The sequence below is a fragment of the Struthio camelus genome, chromosome 1 (assembly GCF_040807025.1).
Source record: "Struthio camelus isolate bStrCam1 chromosome 1, bStrCam1.hap1, whole genome shotgun sequence".
NCBI lineage: Eukaryota > Metazoa > Chordata > Aves > Struthioniformes > Struthionidae > Struthio > Struthio camelus.
Window position 1 is genome coordinate 590,762 of NC_090942.1, and position 20,514 is coordinate 611,275.

The 20,514-nt window shown below is 45.9% G+C and overlaps 1 protein-coding gene across 11 annotated transcripts in view; it reads left to right on the forward strand.

Annotated features, from left to right (window-relative positions):
• The window catches only part of SHANK3 (SH3 and multiple ankyrin repeat domains 3), a 385,552-nt gene that overhangs the window by 332,992 nt on the left and 32,046 nt on the right, over window positions 1–20,514 (forward strand). For all 11 annotated transcript variants that reach the window (XM_068937006.1, XM_068937137.1, XM_068937086.1 and 8 more), the window contains 3 exons: window positions 4,025–4,152; window positions 5,227–5,332; window positions 15,278–17,603. In XM_068937006.1, the coding sequence (XP_068793107.1) occupies window positions 4,025–4,152; window positions 5,227–5,332; window positions 15,278–17,603 (2,560 nt within the window). The remainder of the gene's footprint in view (window positions 1–4,024; window positions 4,153–5,226; window positions 5,333–15,277; window positions 17,604–20,514) is intronic.

A 20,514-nucleotide genomic window follows, 5' to 3' on the forward strand; every position in this document is an offset into this window, starting at 1 on the left:
GTGAAACTGCACATCCTGGGACTCATCCCTTCCCTGTCAAACACCCGGCAAGCATCCCAGTCCTCACCATAGAAAGGTCATGATGCATTGCAAGAAATTGGCCCCAGCATACCATCCCCTAGTTGTCATGAACAAGCTAAGTCTAAAGAAAGTCCTGAGTAATGGCAGAGGTCTGCGGGGCTAACCTCCCCTCCCAAGGCGGCAACAGCAGGGAGCAGTCGCCGTATACATCTCTAGTAGAGGCCAGCAAAAAGGCAAAACACTGTGGGATCACATTGTGCACAGCCAGGAATTCATGTTTGTCAGCCCAGGCACCATGAATCTCAAGATCTGATTTCCCGAGGATATTACACTTGCTTTGTGCTTGCTCCTCAGTGAATATACCTTGTACAGGAATGTCCTATGGGATCCTAAAGTTCAGTCTCCTTCAGCCCCTGGATCAAGACTTTGGAATTCAGTTAGATGAAATAGCAGCCACACGCTCTGTCGAGATCAGAAATGCAAGTGCTGCCGCTGCTTCTGCCTTTGTGCAGGATGTCCTGCTTCTCCCAGCAGTCCTACACTAAGGAAAAACCTGAGGACATGCCTGCCCTTCAGTCAGGGTTTGACAGCAGCTCCGAGGGCATACCTGAGTAATCTGGTGAAAAGGTAGTTTGACTACCAGTTGTCCTGGCTCCAGATGAAGAGGGCCATCCACCATGAAGGCCATGTTATCAGTGCCCAAGCTAGCTGGAGTAAAGCTGGATAGAGTATGACTATGTATACAGCCACTGCACCAAGCAGGGTCCGTGGGGACAGTGAGTAAGGGACATTACAAAGACAGGATGTTCTTGCCAGGGCTGAGAGCCAGTGATGGAAAATCCTCAGTAGAGCAGGAAGGCTCATCCCATCCCAACACATTGCACTGCATTTCTCTAATGTGGGCACAGGGTGGAGGGGAGGGAGCCTGAAGTTGTGACTTCTCATCATTTCAGAAGCAAAACCCTTATTTCTGCCTTAAGAAACATGAGGGACTCCTTCACCATAAGGATGATAAAGTAGTGAAGAAGCCCAGCAGGGCTTACAAACAGAAGGTCTCTGAACGAGAGCAGATCTTTCAGTACTCTTAGACACAGAGGTAACGCAGAAGCCACCTGCATCAGAGTGATAAGCAGGAGATCACTAGGAATGTCTTGACATTGAAGATGGCTGTCTGCAAGTGCATAGTGGAGAGCTCTTGTCACTTTGGACAGTCAGAACTAGGATGGACCATCCTTGGAGAGGCCTTGGTTTTCAGGGCACGTGCAGCACTGCCTCATCTCCCACCTGCAGCAGTCTGAAGGCAGGCAGGATACACTCAAGAATGCTTTTCTGTCTCCTGGAAAGGCACGACAAACTCAAAGTACAGTTAGTGACAATTTGTTTCCCTGCACTCTAGTGGCACTAGGAGATTGAAAGTAGAATAAAAGCAGAAAGTGAGGTAGAATGTGAGGGCTAATACACTACTGTTATTTCTCTCACAACACAGGGATCCTGAAACTGAATGTAACTACAGCGCTGCCCAGAGCAACTTTCAGAGACACTTGTGAGACACGTTTCCAGTAAATGCTCTTTTTCAAAAAACAGCCTGTGGCCGGTCCTCTTTTGAGGTCTTGCTGTTACAGGTCCACAGGATTATTTAGTTGTGTTTAGCAATAAGGAATGAGCCAGCTCCCATTGGTGCCAGTGGAACCAACCTGAGACTGGTGTGGTAACTGCACCGTGCGAGTCCCACCTGGCAGTGAGGACAAAGAATTGTGAAATCTCCCGGAGAAAAGATTGGGAGGTGCGTGACAGCATCAGGAGGCCTGCTATGAAGGCATGAAGTTTTCTGTGCCAAGAAAATTCAGGAGCTGGCCTGGGCTGTTTCCTTGGAATATGGCCAGGTTCCTAGTCTCACCAGTAGTGTTGGCCTCAGAGGTCATGTGCAGTCCCCTTGGCAAAGGCCATTTGCCAGATGTGTTTGCAATGGGCTCACACCTCCTCATACTGGACTTTTGAAGTGTTTTGAAATGTTTAGGTCTTGTTTTTAATTTTTATAACTCAGTAATGCTGTCTTAAAAATACTAAGTAGGCAGCTCCTGTGACCAGAATGCGCACAGGTGCAGAAGCTGACCATTGAGTTATATCAGTCACAGGTGGGGTTTTGCAGGGTTACGGAGCTGATGCTCAGAGCTCTACAGGTCAATTGGGTCACTAGGATCAGCAGTTCACCGCACCACCCTGGTGACATTTCAGCAGCCAGACAAGGTGGAGACTAAAGGTTTACAAGCCTCTACATGAACTCAGGCAGAGCTTTTCAGCCTTACAAGACTAACACTGCGTATGGTTCCCATAGGAGCAGGGGCAGCCATACCTGAACAGACCCTGCATAAGCTGAGCACGAGCTAGCAGGCTCTGTTAGCTTGACTCTGTGCTGGACCCTGTCTAACTCCATGCAGAGGGAGCTCAAGAAGGGTCAGTGGTTATGGTAGCCAGTGTCTCAGTACTGCGCTTTCCAATGCCCTGAGTTTCAGAAAGATTTACTACCCTAGACAGAAAATCCCCATAGCAGCCAGCATCTGATGCTCTGTCTGAGTGAGTAAGCCCTCCTGGCACTGAAAGTATGAAGGAAGTGCAGAACAGAGTTGCTCTGCAGGTATTAGGGAGCAGCAAGAGCCAGCTGCTCCTCAAAGGATGGGGAGTCAGGACTAAGCATGATACGGCCAACAGGCCAGGGGCCGCACCAGTCGGTGCCCAGCCCCACAGTGCCTGAGCAAGTTGAGCAGGGCAGACCTTGGGATGGTAGTCAGGTTCAACCAAGAGTCCAGATCATCAGGCAAGTTTGTAGTGATGAGGCAGGCCTGAGGTCAGGTCATGAAATCACATCATGATCTGGTCTGGTGAGGGTAATCAGGGTCAGACACAGCCCAGTGATTGCCAGACAGGTCCATAATGACAAGGCAGGGCCAAGGTCAAGCCAGGAAGTCAGTTCGTGGGTTGGGGTCCAGATCAGTAGAGTCCGTGGCCAGGCACAGACATGTGCTGTGATACAGGTACTGCGAACAGGTACTTTTGCAGCATAGCTCCGGCAGAGAGCAAAGCCCCAGCCCTGAGCATAAATGGAGCTCCTGGACCCATGGGCAGGGGATGTGCATAAAGGCCCCAAATGAGTCTGGTCAGGGCCATTAAGGCCTATTAGTGCCCTCAGGGAGGAAACATCCCAGTTTGCTACTAACTGCTGCTAGACCCTGACTGACTCCCATGGAGCTGCTTGGGCAGTTCTGTGTTGCAATTTTCTACATAGCTTATGTTCCTGTGACATCTGGGTTTTCCTATTATCTGGAGTAGCCCTATCCCACTCCCCCAATTAACCCAATTAGGAGGAATTTGATCTCACTTAGAATATCAAAATTTCATATATATATATATATGTACACACACACACACACACACACGCGCACACACACACACACACATATATATGCACATATATAGACACACACACATATATGCATGTGTGTATATATATATATAGGCAAAAATTTGCTCTTTTAAGCTAAACAGATAGGCTTCCTCAAAACCCTGCAGCTAGAGGCAGATCCCCTAACTTGAGTGTTGGCAAGTCAGTACTCAAACATTAGCTAAAAATGTTAAAAGTTCCCTCAGCTGCACGGATGCAGTAGGGATGGGAGAGTGCAGTAGTACAGCCGTGCATCACTGCTTGTGCTGTGCTGACAGCTGGAGTTCCCTCATCTGCACCAGGTCGGTAATTGGTTTTGCATAGTGGATGGGTGGGCTGTTCTATGAGTGCTTAAGAAATCTTTGTTTGCAGGGCTGGTTGGGGAGGAGAAGACTGAATGGCAGCTTTCTCAAACTCTGTTTTCAACAGGCCTATTAACCATTCTCAAAAAGTGGAAATTCGCTCTCTACTTAATCACACAAAAGAGGATGGGCTTGTCCTAGGGGATCTGCCTTGGTACAATGGCCCTTGCTAACTGGTTCGCTTTTATGTTTGGATTTTCAGAGAAACTGGATGAGATTTTGGCAGCAGCTGAGCCCTCGCTGAGAGCAGACATTGTCGAAGCAGATTCTAGGGCAGCCACTGTGAAGCAACGACCAACAAGCCGGCGCATCACGCCAGCAGAAATCAGTGTGAGACAGGAGGGCTTGTGGTGGGAGAGGGAACGGACTGGTGCAAGGGCACAAAGTACTGGGTTATATGCTGAATTTGAGCAGCAGAAGATTGGTTTAGGACGTGATTTCACAAGGTGAAGTGGAAAGCAGAGAGACTGGCTGAAGATAGAGGTGCAGAGAGAGAGCGGGGCCCAGACAAGTGGTGGAAGAGCTGACCCAGGCTTTCGTGCATTTGATATTCCTGTCATCAACCTCATATCTGTGAACATTTTCTCCTCCTGTGAGGAGAAATCATAAGAGATGGGCACTTGTTCACAAATATGTGAATCTGAAAAAAAGTGGAGAACTTAGTCGGAGAGCTTAGTCTGGCTCAAGTTTTCTGGATGTGAACCTGGGTATTAGGAGGAATCATAAGAGAGAAAAATGTAGTCTGTGAGGGGAAACAGGGATGGAGTAGGAGTGAGGATGCAAGCTCCAGGTTAGTCTGAATTCTGAAAGCACACTGCAGGCAGTGGGAGGCAGCTTCTGGAACAGGAGATAAAATGGGACAAGATGATTCTGAGCAGAGATTGGCCTGTCTGAAACCTTCGCACACAAGGAAGGCTGCTGTGTCTGGAGCCACTGCCACCAATTCTTGATGGAGCAGTCTGAAATCCGGGGAGGTCCTGTATATTATCACACTATGGTCACAGTATGCTCAAGAACCAGCAAGAAGAAGCAGGCAAGTAGGAGAGAAGGAGGAAGGATTTACTCTTTGAAGGGCGAATGGCACAAATTCTGGAGACATTCGGGTTAGAGAAACATTGAAGATAGATAGATTTTTTAAAGGTACGAGTGAGGAAAGGGATTACGGTAAACTGTGGAGTCTGTAGTTGTTCCCAAAGAAGCCTTCCTTCTCTTAGGCTAAGAGCCTGCTTGCAGGTGCTGTGCTACAGGGACAGGGTCTGCTATGCAAGCTAACTTGGTGTTATAGCCCCAGCTTCATCCAGCGTTAGAAGAATCAGATGGACTAAGATGAAGTATTGTTTCCTTTCAGCTTATTCTCATAGATGTCAAAAATGGAAATGTCCTTTTTTTGTTTTCCTTTTACAGTCACTCTTTGAACGCCAGGGTATGGCAGCACATTCAGGAGTCCTGGCAGGAGCTGAGAAACCCCATGTTTCACTGCGCAAAGGAATTCCACGAACAAAATCTGTAGGTAAGACAAACTGTGGGGAAATCGGTTCCTAAAGAGGAACAGTAGTCCTTGTGAACCATTCGTGCCAGCACCTGAGCCAGCAGATAAGACTCAGCCCTCCTTAACTATCTTATAACTAAAATCTATTAAGAGTGGATGTGTAATGTGATTTCTATATGGAAGTTGCATGTGTCCTGAAAAACCTGATCTAACGTTACCAGTAGATCTGCTTTGAGTAGGCTGGATTAGAGACCTCCAGAGGTCCCTTCTTCTGTGATTCTGTTTGTGGAACTGCTAGGAGTAGGGAAATTTCTCCCACTCTCCATGCTCGCAAACTGAGATCAATGGATGATTTTCTGTCTGCCCGTGTTGCCGTTGGGCTGGGAGCGCAGTGTGCTAAATCCATGGGTGGTTGAGCTTAAGACCATGAGCTGTAACAGATTGCACCACTCGAGCAGGTAACAAGTGACATTTTCTGAGGACAAACAAGACAGGGGCTTGTAACAGGCACTCATCTGCAGTCTATATCAGGACCTTTAGAGCCTGTCCCCAAAGACTTACAGTACAACTACAACCAAAAATATGCTTGAGAAGGAAGATTTGAGGAGGGGACGGAGTGAACAAGGGGTGGTGGCACAATGACAGTATGTTGGTTTCATTTAATTTTCTTGATTTTCTGTATCAGTGGGTTTTAGCCAGAGGTTCACAGGCTGCTGGTGGTCCATAAGGCCATAGTGAGCAGATCTCACTAGGGCATTCACTCGCATGGTCCCACTAGGAGACAGCTCCTCCAACTCCCAGCTGCAGCACCATACCCTCACATTAAGCCCTGCTGGGGTGTGCTTCACAAAGAACAGCTTGGGGGTCACTGCTCTTTATAAGTATGTATATATTTGATTCATTTTTATGGCAAAGCCCTAGTGCTAGCAATGTTTGAGGGCAATGTAGGTTGGAGCTGGGGAGAGTAAGTTACTATGTAAGTAGAGAAGCCCCTAGAGGAGGGGCAAGAGGAAAAGGGGCAGAAAAGAAGGTAGTAAGTTGTATGATTAAGTATTGGTTTTAACTAACCCTGAGACATAATTTGATAGTGATGGTCATGCCAAAACAGATTGTATGTTTAGCACACAAAATAAGTGAATAAAAAGTAAACTTCTTCTTAGAGCCACATCTGAGAGCAGCATAATCCCTGCAAGAATATAAAAAAAACAAGGTGAAAAAGGAGAGCGTTAGTAGTCAGAATGCACTTATTGATGCACGTAATTACTCTGCATACATCCCTCACATTCACAGTTGTATGAGATCAGCTGCTGCCTGTAGTCCCATGTGAGCTTGGGCCAAAAGTAGTAGAAAGCTAGAGATAATCAAATACGTTTGTGATTAGTTTGAAAAACAAACTAAGAGATAATCCTTAAAAAAAAAGGAGCAGGTGTTTAATGGACTGCCCTAGTGTATACTTATATACCATATTGATAAAGCTTCTGTTGTACTTTGAAATATACAGGCATAAAATTCAAGTAACTCTGAAAAGCTGAGATAAGAGCTCAACTTGAGCAGATGACAAGATGCAACATTGGAAGCAAATATGGGCATTAATTTGTTGCTGATATGTTGCAGTACTATTAATGTACGTGGTTAAAAGGGAGAAGAGTTACCTGCCCAGTTACCTGGGGTCATCACAGCACTGACCGACAGACTTATGTCTGGCTAGAGTAAAAGAAACAAGTGGATTTTCTCATGAGGGTGAAAATTATCAGTAGCGCATGGAGGATGATGTTCATCTCATCCAGCTTTAGATGTCAACAATACAGAAATCTCCGTCTGAGCAAGATGCCCAGGATTCCTCTGTAGTGAACACAGAGAAACAGACACTTTCAACATATGATTTACCAGATGTGTTTCAGACTCAGTCTTAGGAAAAGATGAATCCTGCACAAGTGCCCATTGACTGTAAGGAGTGTCTAATGACTGCTGAGGTGGGAGACAAGCATACAGTGGCCAGTGATACATGACGTACCTATTTATGTTGAAAACCAAATCCTAGATGTTTGTTTTATCTGTGAGATAAGATAACCTCGTTTATGAAAATGTTTCTCAGCGGAAGTTATTCAAGGTATAATCAAGCCACAAACAGCTGGAAATTATAGTAAAGGGAAGCTATTGAATGAAGCAGCATCTAAACTCAACAAGAGATCATAAAACTGCAAAAGCATGCATTAAATATGAAATGCTTGCCTGTAAGGAGTTCCTTTTTGCCTGTGAAAGCAGAGTCAGTGACTCTGGCAGTCCTTCTAAATCTCTACCAGACATTCTTTGCAGAGGTATACTTTCAAGGATAGCTGTATGAGAGAACTGTGAGAAGAGGGATTTGACAAATTTGTAGGGTTTATGCAACTCTGCCTCTTTCTTGAGCACAGAACATAATGTCCCTGGGATGTCTTTTTTGTTCAGCACCTAAGACAATGGGACTCTGATCATTGCACTGGGTTCCCAGCCATTACAGCTATACACCTGCCATTCAACAAGGAGATTAGAAACATGAAATTTAACCTGCGTAGGGGAAGATTAAAAACAGACCTGGAGATACCCTGTGCTGAGCCAGAATAGTTGCAGCTGTCACAAATACAGCATGCAAACATGACCCTACAATAAATACAAGGAACAGGAAAAAACCACAAGTAACAGTTACTTATGCTCAGTCCCAGAGTGGCGCACATCTGTTTGAACTGAATAGGAACAATTCCTGTTGAGTAGGGAACAGCAACTTCTTTTCTCAATTTCCCTTTACGATGCACACCAAAAGGAGTGCATCTTAGAAACCAGTTCATTTGTTTGGAATTCCAGATAAACTGAAATAGAAAACAGCCAAGGAGTAGAAATTGGGTTGCAATAGACTTGTTTTAGTAGTCCGTCTTCAGCTGTCATTTCACACCCACCATGACAGGCTCATACAGTTAACTTCATCATAAAAACCACTACTAACAGCAAAGAATCTGATGAAAAATAAGCAGGGGTTGGTTGTTTGATTTGATTTGTTTTTTGGTGAAGAAATGCATTGAATTATTTGAATATTGCAGCGTCCTCAACAAGTACAGCTGATTAAGGTTCCCAGGCAAAGGTTGGGGCAACGAGGTCAAAGCATTTCATGTTTGCATCTAGAAATTTCTTGAGACAAAGGTAATTAACCCTTAACTTGTTACAAAGAAAGCAGAACAGAAGAAATACGATGACAAAAATTTGAAGAAAAGAAATTTATTGCAGTGTGGAGCCTGATAGAAAAGAAAATTTCTGTCATACTTCCAAGATAACTACCATGCCATCTGCTCCAACATCAGACAGTAAAAACACTTGAAAGTCTGCAGAATGGTCATGGTACCTGCTGAATCCCTCCCTTGAGCATCAAAATGATGCAGATAGTGTTTTTGCAAGGAAATAGTGTTTTGCAGAAATAGTTCACGTCCCCTTGTCAATTAAAAACACCATGGACTACAAAGACTGGCTATAGGTGGCAGGTATATCTTATTGACTAATGTAACCCTGCTGAGGACGTAAGGGATGACTTGGTATTCAAAAAGATACTGAGAGTGCCAGGCTCTTCCTGCACTGCCTGCCAGCTCGGGACCTCGGAGAGCATGCATCCTTATTTGGCTGCACTGGTATGAAGCATCTGGCACGGTAGGAGCAGACTTTACCATCAGTATTGGCACCCCCTCAGTGGATTCGTTTCAGGACCATCCTTCTCTGTGAAGATACCAGATGAACTCCCAATGCCTTCCCTTACAGAAAGTAGGTTTTCAGGCTCACAGGAATTGTGATTTAAACTTTGTGCAGCATTGACCGCTGCGGTATCTGCTATTTTCACTTCTCTTTGAAGTGCTGTTGACTTTCCTTATCCTCCTCCTGTCAGTTTGCCATTGTTGCCTGGAACTGATGTCAGCCTAAGTAACCCAAGAACTGTAATGCCTACCCACTTTCCACTTTTGAAAATGAACGGAGCACTGGCACTTGGCACCTTAGTACTCTTAAGTTGTTAACCAGAAAACCTCAAGGGCAGCTTTGTTACGCGCTCAGCCATCCCTGCATAGGGAAGGCAAAGTTGGAAATGGTGGAGTATGATCTGGAGAGAGTAACTTCATGAACCATCCCAAATTAATGCACAGAGTTACCTTCTCACGGGGATGTAGGCTGTTACGGCAAAAGAGCATGAGTCTCATTTGAGACCAGTTATTCTGGGGTGTTCAGAGATGGTATTCTTCACCAGTCCCTCCTGGCCACTGGAGAGCTATCCATTTTGACACAAGCTCTCTACCCCAACCTCTGTAGTGTTACTTGCTCATTATAGGAAGCATATATACACCACTACTATAAAGATAGTGAATATGCTATTTGAAGATAACTGTAACAAAAATCTCAACTGCAGTTAGCAAAAGGAAACAGCTGTTTATTTCTCATTGACGTTTAATTTTCCAGTTACGAACATGGAAGATGAACCATCTGAGCCAGGCAAAAAGGAAGGTCATTGGCAACACCTACCATTGTCCTGCCATTTGTGATAGACGAATATTTTCTTTTCTCAGTGATCAGCCCCACCTCCACCATCATCTGTCATGAGAACTTAGAATAGCTTTGAAAATTTCATATTCACCCGGCGGAACGTTGGTTTGTGGTATAGGGACAAGGTCTGGGGGAGGTAGGAGCGCTCAGTCTCTAGCAGTGAGCGCACCTGGAAGCAAAGAGCTCAGATGTCACATACGTTCCTATGACCCAAGGAGAATATCAGATGGCATGTTGGTATTTGCTGGGTTGAGATCTGACAAAACCAATTATCTAGATCAGGGGTTAAAAGCTTAAAAGAACTTTCCCCACTGTCATGCTGCATGTTGGTGAGACTCTGACTTACGCTTGTCATTGGGAAACATTTCGTCTCAGCTGATACCCTGTTTTATCAGTGCTCAAATTAGTGAAGAGCTGCTCTGCTATTTTTTGGCTACCTTTGAGTCCTGTGGAAGGTTCCAAATGCTGCAAGAGTTGGTCAAATTCCTTCTCATACAGACTGCCGTTCCCTTGGGCTGTGATTTCCCAATTAACATGAAACAGCATTTAGCAACAGGCAAATGTTAAGATAAAAGTGAAAAAAAAGAACTTATTTCCTACAAATATTTAACTGTTAACATTTCAATCAGTAGGAGTGGAGAGAGAAAAAAGAAGGACGTGCTTTTAGCTACCAATGTTTTAAATAAACTCTAATAGAATCACTCTCCATTTCATGAGGTGAAAAACAGCCAGGCTGCTTTCACAAGTCGTGTCGCTGGCACCTAACCTTTTAGCAGGACCCTTGTCTTCAGCATTTGCTTTCACTGAAGGGATTTCTGTATGGCTGTATGCTTGTTAGCTCTGTAGGGGTTTATGCAGAGTGTACCTTCTCCCCAAGGATTAAATGGCATTCAATACTTGAAATCAAGACATAAGGTTTTAAGCTGGCTCCCAAGAGATTATTGGTTGCCTTTTAACTTCGGAGGCACTCTCAGCAGAACCGTATCCGGAGACACTCTCAGCAGAACCGTATCCCGTGTAGACAGTAAATAAAACACAATAAAGATTAGCCCCATGCTTAACTATAAACAGATGATGCTCACTGAACCTCTCCATGTTAAGGGAGAGGTTTTGTCTGACCTGTGTGATGACATTTAAACATTACTGAGTGATTTCTTTGCACACTGAAGACTGTATTATTATTTGCAAAATATAAATAGATGATTTGGTGATCACCATTTAATCAACATTAAATTATAGGTAGAATAATGCTTGTACTTCATTAATAATTCTTGATCAAGATTAAACACATTGGAGACCTGATAGCATGGGGATGAGACTAGCTATAGGGTGAATATTCTGTAAGTAAGTCAGGTTTTAGAGAGACAGCTGGGATTTACCAGTATGACTGTATTTACAATATACTATATATAATATATATATTGTGTGTGTGTGTGTGTGTGTGTGTGTGTGTATACATATATATATAAAGCAGGAAGGATTAAAAAAAAAGATTGGTTTACTTCCTTATTTTGCTATCACAGTAGAAATTGTTAGTGAAAGATTAGACTAAGAGAACATAATAACACAGCAACAAAATTCAAAAAGAGCCTTGTAAAAGGTCTTTACAAACCAGACTGGCATCACATTAAACCGATAGAGGGAGGTTCAAAAGAAAGAAAAGGAAGTAATTCAGTACATAGTGCTGGTAAGCCGCAGAGCCCTTTGCTGCAGGATATTGTGAATGGTAGAAATTTACATGAGTTCAAAGACCACTTGACAAACGTATAGAAGAAAAAAGTCCACCAAGGGTTAAATACAAAGGCACTCTGACTCAGGCAGTTCTTGATCAGCAGACTGCTGGTAGCTGGCAGAGTATTTGGAGAATAGCACTGTATGCTTGCCATGTTCTTCCTCATGCAGTTATTATTGGTCACGCTCAGGCGGGATACGAGGCTAGATGTGCCTTTGGTCCAACCGAGAGTCATTTCCATTACATTCTGCAGGTCTGAAGGAGAGATGAACGTGTGAAGTGCTGAGGCAGTATCATCAACAGAACATAAGAGAGTGAGAAAACTGTGCAGAGAGGAGGAATGGCAGATGAGTAAATGGATGTAGTTGTGTATGCAGGACTTGGATAGCAAGCACACAGATAAAGAGAGCAGAGGAGCTATGTCAGAATGGTGAATGTTGCAGGTAGTGAAGAAAGAGCCTGCCAAGAATCTGCTTTCCTCCCACCTCTTCCACCAGTGATCTGTCTTGAGGGCTGATTTTCTTGCTGAGGAGCAATAGGAGATGGTCTTTTTTACAGGGAAGAGACATTATTCCTGGTGTTCCTAGGAGCAGTGTTGTGGAGATGGTTAGCTTGGGAAACAGAACTGGAATGAAGCCTCTCTTCTTCTATCATAGGATTAAAGAATAATTTAAGTTGGAAGAGACTTCAGGAGGTCTCTAGTCCAACCTCCTGCTCAAAGCAGGGTCAACTGTGAGATCAGGCTATATTGCTTAGGGCTTTTTCCAGTTTGGGCTTGAAATTTTCCAAGGATGGAGACTGTAGGAATTTTCCAAGGAAGGAGACTCTCTGGGCAGCCTGTTCCACTGATTGACTGTCCTCATTGTAAAGTTTCTCCTTTTATCTGTTCTGAACCTCTTGTTTCAATTTCACCTGTTGCCTCTTGTCCTCCTATCATGCACTACTGTGAAAAGCCTGGCTTTGTCTCCTTGATAGCCTCCCCATAGGTATGGGAGCCTGCTATTAAGTCCCCCCCCCCCCCCCCCGAAGCCATTCCTTTGGCTGGCTGAACAAGCCCAGCTCCCTCAGCCTCTCCACACAGGGCAAGTGCTTCAGCCCTGACCATCTTGATAGCCCTCCGCTGAACTCTTCTCAGTTTGTTGATGTCTTCCTTGTATTGGTGGGGGGTGGGGGGTGGGGAGGGAGACTAGACGCAGTATTGGAGATGTGGTCTCTTGAGGGGCAAGTGAGGGGGATAATCTCTTCCCTTTACCTACAGTCTTTTTTCCTGTTCCTTTAGCCCTGGACACTTTTGGTTCATTTGCTGTCATGGCACACAGCTGGCTCATGTTCAGCTTCCTGTCTACCAAGACCCCCAAGTTCTTTTCCACAGAGTTGCTGGCCAGCCAGCCAGTCCCCAGCCTGTCTTGTTGCAAGGGGTTCTTCCATCCCAGGTGTAGGACTTGGCATTTGCCCTTGTTGAAATTCATGAGGTTCCTGCGGGCCCGTTCCTCTAGCCTGTCTAGGTCCTCCCGATATGTCCAGCTGGTCATTGAACTCATTAGTCCTTCAGGTATCGTTTTCTGACGTATTCAGAGCAGCACTTCACCACCTCATTTTAAAATATAAAATTGCAGGAGAGATACTTACAGTACAGAGAAATGACAAGTGGGGAGCAAAGACCAAAATGAAAAAGTGGAGAAACAGCTATTCAAAATAAAACAAAACTAATACCAATGCAATGAATACAATTAGATTATCTGACTATCCCCTTCACCCTTCCTACTTGAAAAGCTTTTGTTTCTAACATATTAAAAGATAGCCATAGCAGGGACTGTGAGCTTGGGCTTGTGGTCGCTAAATGTGCAATTCAGCCAGAGCTATTCACAGTCAACAGCCAAGAATTTGCAGCAACAGCAGCCAGTGGCTGTTCATAACGCTCTCCATTGACCCATCAGCCACTTTGCAAGTCTGCTCTTTGCAGATCAGGAAATTTGGGAAAGATAGAGGTGAACCAGCTTTCCCATTTTATACCCTGAAATATCTCTGCACTTGAGACACAGCAGTGTCTGTCTGCAAGATGGTCAGCACATCCCAAAGACACTCTTTAGTGGTGCTAGACCAGGTACTGTAACCGTCCGGTCATGGTAACAAACACAGAGCTCAGTGCTGTGTAAGTTACCCTGTTTCAACACTTGGCTATTCCCAAGTGAGAAGGAGAATTAAGCATAAAGGCATGACTTTTTCTTTTTGGATCTTCGTGCTGTTAAGTACATGAGAATGTCTGTACTGAATCAAACTACGGCTCTGTCTAGCACAGAATCCTGTCTTAAGCACTGTCCATAAGCAGATGCCCAGGGAAGAGTGAAAACAGGGCAAGGATATGATATTTCTCCTGAATGCCTACGCAGGCAGCTACTATTTTCAGCACAGTGGTTTCTATGCACGTAGTAGCCCACAAAAAAATTGTCCTCCTTGGCTTTGTCCAGTCTCTTTAAACTGATTTCCTGCTTCCAGCTCATTATGCTGCATTGGTATTAAAAATCCCTATAAAGTGTTTGGTAAAAATAGCATGGCTTTGAAGAAGAAGAATGTGATGAGATATAAAATTCAATGCTCTTTGGCAAAAATATTCCCTTTTCCTCCCAGTGAACTCTACATCCACAGGCATTTGGTGAAATTGCTAATGTAATGCAGTACACAGTTGCCAAAGCGCTTTGGATGCTTGTGGACATGAAAGAAAAACCATTAGAGGTGAAGGAAAAAGGTGGTCATCGTACCACTGTGCCAAGATGTGGCTATAAGCCATCTTGAGCATTCTCTCTAAAGACCAGCTTTAAACCTTGAAAACAGCTGGACTGTGATTAAGGAGAACCAGGTATGGCAAAGAAGTGATTAGAATAGCAAAGTAGGACTGCATAAAGATGGGCAGGCTCTTAGAGAAGGCTAGAGTAAGCGAAACTGGTTAACTTGCATCCTCTGTCCTCTCTGTCACTGTACTTGCTGTGTCAATGGACTTTTCCTTATACTGCTTTACGTAGTAAGATTCTGATATTCTTTCGCTGAGTATTATTGGTGTCTGAGAAAGCTCTCACTGTGTACCCAGGTGGTAAGTTAGAAGTAAGAATGGCAGAATCTGGCTTTCTTACTTCAAATTCTTACAATACATAACTTACATTTCCACTAGACCCTGCTTCTGAATTCAGTCTAGCACATTTAAACATATGTAACCCCTCACAGGGGAGAAAGGAGAAGTGTAACATGAGAACAGCTAGCTGGAGAGTGTGAGAATCTGCGCATGAAAGGTGGCAGTGCTTGCTGTAAGTTACACAACCTGGTTGCACTCAGCTGTCTCACACATTGGCAGTTGGGTGTCAGTAGGTTTGATAGAGCAAGTGTTTGATTGTGTCACTGTTGCATTGGTCTGGAGAGCGTTAGGCAGGACTGTCTGATGGATTTAAAGCGGTATAAGACATTGTAAGAATCTGTGACTGCCCTTCTGTGCCGGGTGTCTAAATACATGATCAAAGGGCCAGACTACAATTGCTCGCACCAAAGAAAGAAAAGATGAACTGGAAAGTCACTTCAGAAAGAAAGCGGAGTGGGGAGAAGAAAGGGGTATCATATAAGCACTTTGTGGTGACTGTCACTCTCGATGCCCTGGAGAAGTCCTCTCTGATTCCACTGTTCTTCTGGTTTTCTAGGTGAAGATGAGAAACTTGCTGCTTCTTTGCTAGATGGGAAGTTTCCCCGGAGCACATCAATGCAAGACACTGTTAGGGAAGGACACGGGATTCCACCACCACCTCAAACAGCCCCACCCCCACCTCCTTCTCCATATTACTTTGACACAGCCCCCCCTCCGTCCTTCTCTCCACCTCCACCTCCAGGAAGAGCTTATGATACCATAAGATCAAGCTTTAAGCCAAGCCTGGAGGCCAAACTCCATGGACTCCCACAGGTCATTAGCGCAGCTGAGATGTATGATCAGGCGAGGACTTCCATACCTTATCCTGAAAGGCAGAAGAGGGCCCGCTCCATGATAATCCTGCAGGATTCCTCTCATCTTCCCGTGGAGCCAACAGAGATCCCCCGGCCTGGGCCATCTGCAACCCCCCCAGAGAAGCTGAAAAGGAAAGGGAGAGTTATTGACAACCCTTATGCCAACATGGGTCAGTTCAATGTCAGCTTATTTGCTCCCACTAAGCCACAGAGAAAGAAGAGTCCTCTTGTGAAGCAGCTACAAGTAGAGGATGCACAGGAGAGAGCAGCACTGTCTATCACTGGAGGCTTTACACGGGAGCCATCTCCCACCCGCAGGAGCCATCGCCTGAGTGGAGTGGAGTATCAGCACCACACTGGCATTGCTCAGGTTGAAGCCACAAGCATCCCCTTCGCCACTGCCATTGCTGGAGTCATGAAGGACAGAGAACGTCGTCTGGATGAGAAGCGGAAATCCACTGTCTTCCTCTCAGTTGGGGCCATTGAAGGAAGCCCCCCCAGCAGCGACATGCCATCCTTGCAGCAGTCCAGGTCTATTGATGAGCGATTGTTAGGAAGCCGAGATGTACTACTGCCTTCCCCTGTCTCAGCTTTAAAGCCATTAATTAGCAGCTCATCTTCAACGTTCATCCACCCCCTAACAGGAAAGCCCCTGGATCCGAACTCACCACTGGCGCTTGCGCTGGCCGCAAGGGAACGGGCCCTCTCAACTCAAGTCCCATCCCGGTCGCCCACCCCTATTCACAGCCCAGACTCAGAAAGAGCAGCACCTCTGTTTGTGGACATCCAAACCAAAGAACCAGAGAGGGGGGAGTTGGAGAGTTTAGTGTCACCTGCGTATTCGCCTGGAGGCAAAGGGGCAATTGGAACAGACTCTGGGACTTTGGCCCCTGCCAAGAGCCCGTGGGGGACTCCATCCACACTGAGAAAAGAAACTGAGGCAAGAGCAGAAACACCTGGAAAAGAGGAGAAAAAACAAGAGGACAAGAAGTCCATGATCATTAGTATAGTGGATACATCACAGCAGAAGACGGCTGGCCTCATCATGGTTCATGCCACAAGTAATGGCCAAGACGAGATAGGACTTGAGGTGAAAGAGGAGAAACCAGCTGTCCCTGAAACATGCACGGAGCCAGCAGAGTCCCCCAAAGCAGAGATCCAACCCAGTCCTGTGGGAAAGCCTCCAGTCAGTCCAGCCTCTGACAAGACGTTGGGACAAGGGAGTTCGGAGGAAGAAGTGGAGCCCTACACAGTTACCCTCCCACCAGCTCAGTTGTCGTCAAGTGATGAAGAGACTAGGGAGGAGCTGGCCAAGATAGGGCTGGTGCCTCCACCAGATGAGTTTGCGAATGGGGTACTAGTCACCACCCCTGGCACACCAGTCAGCCACCTGGCTACGCCTAGCACGCCATCCATACCAGCGGCAGCAGTAGCACCTTCTACCACTGGCGGAACACCCTCAGGGAAGCCCTCTGATGCCCCCGTAGCCCCAGAGTCTGCTGCAGACTCAGGAGTGGAAGAGGTGGACACCAGAAGTTCAAGTGACCATCACCTGGAGACCACAAGCACCATCTCTACGGTCTCCAGCATGTCTACGTTGTCCTCAGAAAGCGGGGAGCCTACTGACACATACACTTCCTTTGCGGATGGACAAACTTTTATACTCGAGAAGCCACCAGTGCCTCCAAAGCCAAAACTCAAGTCCCAGCTCAGCAAGGGGCCAGTTACTTTCAGGGACCCACTTTTGAAGCAGTCTTCGGACAGCGAGCTCATCTCCCAGCAACATGCGGCCACTCTGGCATCAGCCAGCATTGGCCGGCCACGCTACCTCTTTCAGAGAAGGTCCAAGCTATGGGGGGACCCCATGGAGAGCAGGCCAATCCATGGGGCTGATGATGACAAGCCAACTGTGATCAGTGAGCTAAGTTCCCGACTACAGCAGCTGAATAAAGATACGCGATCACTGGGGGAGGAACCAACCGGGTCCACATTAGATCCCGGGAAGAAGTCACCTGTGGTCGCAGCACGGTAAGACGCTGTTCGCTGGTCAGGGGAGGGGATTGTGCAGAGTTTAGATACCCAAAGGGGCAGGGAAGTGCCTAAGCAAAAGTGGCCTGTGAATGTGCTGCATAATTCAGGATGCGTCTTGAGGGGCATTTCAGAGATGTCAGGACTTCTGAGCTGCACAGGGCGGAGAAAATGCTGAGACATACTTTCTAGAAGTTGGCATTGTTTGGTCATGGCTCCTCTCTAATATGCACCACAAACAGAGCCTTTTCACTGTTGCTTTTTCCCTTTAAATTGCCTTCCTGTTGTTTCATGTTCCTTCTCTGTCTTGATTCTATTGTTAAACTGCTGTATTTAGTTGTGGGTTTCACTTCTAAATGTTTTCTCCTGAACAATTAATAACAGTGTATGTTTTTCTAGTGCTTTTCATTTCAAAGGATCTCCAAATGTTGTCAGACTATGTATTTAGAACTCTGCTCAGTCACAGCGGAAAGAGAGCCATCACTAGGGTGGAATATGAGAGCCTTTAAAAAGGCCACAGCAACACTACACATGACCTTTATTAGCTGAGATACAAATCAGTTCAATTTCTGGGATGAATTAGTTCTGACTGAACTGCGAAGAGATTTTTTTAGCAGCATGTAACTAGGAGAAATTACATGTGGCTCTTAACAGTGACATGCAGTCAGGCCTCAGCTTTGCTCCCCTTTTGGCACTCACATCAACTGTATTCTTCTTAGCACCAGCACTGAATTACCCGCACATCTCCATGCAGCGCCTCCTCTCACCAGCGGGCCACAGAGTCCACTGTTGCCTCGGAGATGTCTACTGATTGCCCCATCATTCCAGATCCTCTCAGCCCTTTAGTTCTCTCCTTCAAATGTAGACCTGCTCAAAGTCCAGCCAGCCTGTGAGATCTGAAAAGTTCACACTCCAGAAAGTTATGATATGAATCCCCGAGTATTTGCAGAAGTCTCTTTCTCTTAAAAAATTGTACTAGGATTCCTCCATCCCTCAAAATGTGTAGGAGACACCCGTTTTCTTCTCCCACAATGTAACTGTGACCTTCATGCTTCCTGAGCACCTTAATCCTCTCCATGGCCCTCTCGGCCTTGGTAGGATCCAGCACGGCCCCGGCCACCTGCTAGGTTCTCTCCACATGTCTGCAGGTGCCAGTCCCACTGGAGTGCCTGCACACACAATTTTATTCTGATCTGTTGCTTTCATGGAGACAGTGGCCCCTTTCGCCCTTGGTTTCACCCCTACTTGCCCCTATTTCAGGTTGTAGACACACAAACACTTTCTGTGGTAGCAAAGCCACGGTAAGCTGATCTGATTGGCAGCTTCTTGGTCATAACAGGCATCACAATTTACAGGCCATGCACGATGCTGATGTGGACCGATGGTGGGGGTCAGGAAGGTGCCGGTTCAGCAGGGTCCTCTGAACTGAAAGGCTCCCTTCTTCTCGGGAAGGTTTTTCTAACCAGATGATCACAACAATGGGTTACAATTCCGTGTGGTGCTAACACAGCTGATGGTGTTTCAAACTGTAACATGGGGGAGCAAATGTCTCAAACTGACACCCTAGAGGGGTTCCTGTAGCTACATCTTTAACTTGTCTCTTTTCCCCCTACTGTGTTGGTAGTGCCAGCCTAGCTGGACTGGTGAGCCACCTGTCAGTGGGTAGCAAACTTGTGGTTATTACCGCTGTGTGGCGTAAAGTCTCTGGATCTCACCCTACTACACTGTTTTATCTCTCTGCTGGATTCAGCCTCTAAATGCGCATTATGACCTTCCACTAGAGACCAGTGTCTCACACATGGTCCCTCCTCCCTGCACTGCTCAGCTGGCAACCATTGGGTCCTGTGCTGAGTACAATTAGTTAAATTGCATTTTGGGACCCTTCTGAAATCAGGCATGCCATGCCTCGTATTTCTAAAAAGTGCTGACTGCACATATCTTCTGTGAAGCTACTGAACTCAAATGTTCTCAGCTTTTAACCAGGCATGGCAATTTAATCAGCTTACCTGCACAAGACATTGGCCCTTTGCAGAGACCTCTTTTGGGGCCCAGCTGGCCCTCCCTCAACTGGTGTTGGTAGAGGGGCTACTGGATCATATGCCTTCAACCCTGTTTGGTCTCCTAGAGATATCAGTGAAAAGCATCTGTGACTCCCACTGCCTCTCACGTGATGTCAGAACTCGGTAACCCCTTGATGTAGCTTTTGTTTCTGAGAACCACCCTCTCCTTCCTGCCAGAGACCTCTAGCCTCCTATGTCCATCCAGTGAGGTACACAGCTGATCCTCTGTTCCCCAGGCAGCCTCCCAGCATAGATGTGCAAATATGCCCCACGGTTTCCTTCCAGGGGACACCAGTTCTCCCTCTTCTTTTTCTCTTTAACCCTTCCTATCCTTCACACCTCAAGGACTACCACCACCTCGCTTTGATTCCCGTGTTCCCAGTAAGCAGTATGTTTTCCTGGTCCCCATCTTTCTCAGAGGCAGCAGACCCTCTACCTAAACTCCTGCCTCGTGACATGCGATTGCTGCATTGCGCTCTTCTATGTACAGACCCTGTCCTCATTACCAGCACCCTGCTGCCTTGCACTGTTGCAGGGAAATGCAATTCCTCCTCCTCTCCTTTATTCCCCCTGCCCCTGAGTATTTGGCATTTTTGAGTCCTGTAAAGTTAAATGTTTCTCATTTCTTTTTATTTAAGTCATGGCCTTTCATCTCTGAAATTTTTATACTCTTGGTTGATGTCAAAGACTAGAAGTATTTCCCAGGAAGTTAGCTGTAAATAGAATATTTAATGATGTCAGTCACTCTCTTCCATTCTGAAAATTCCTCTCTTTTATGAAATTACTGTAAATTCAGAAAATAATGTAAAGAGCAGTTAGATAAGCTTAGATGACCCATTTCAGGACACATT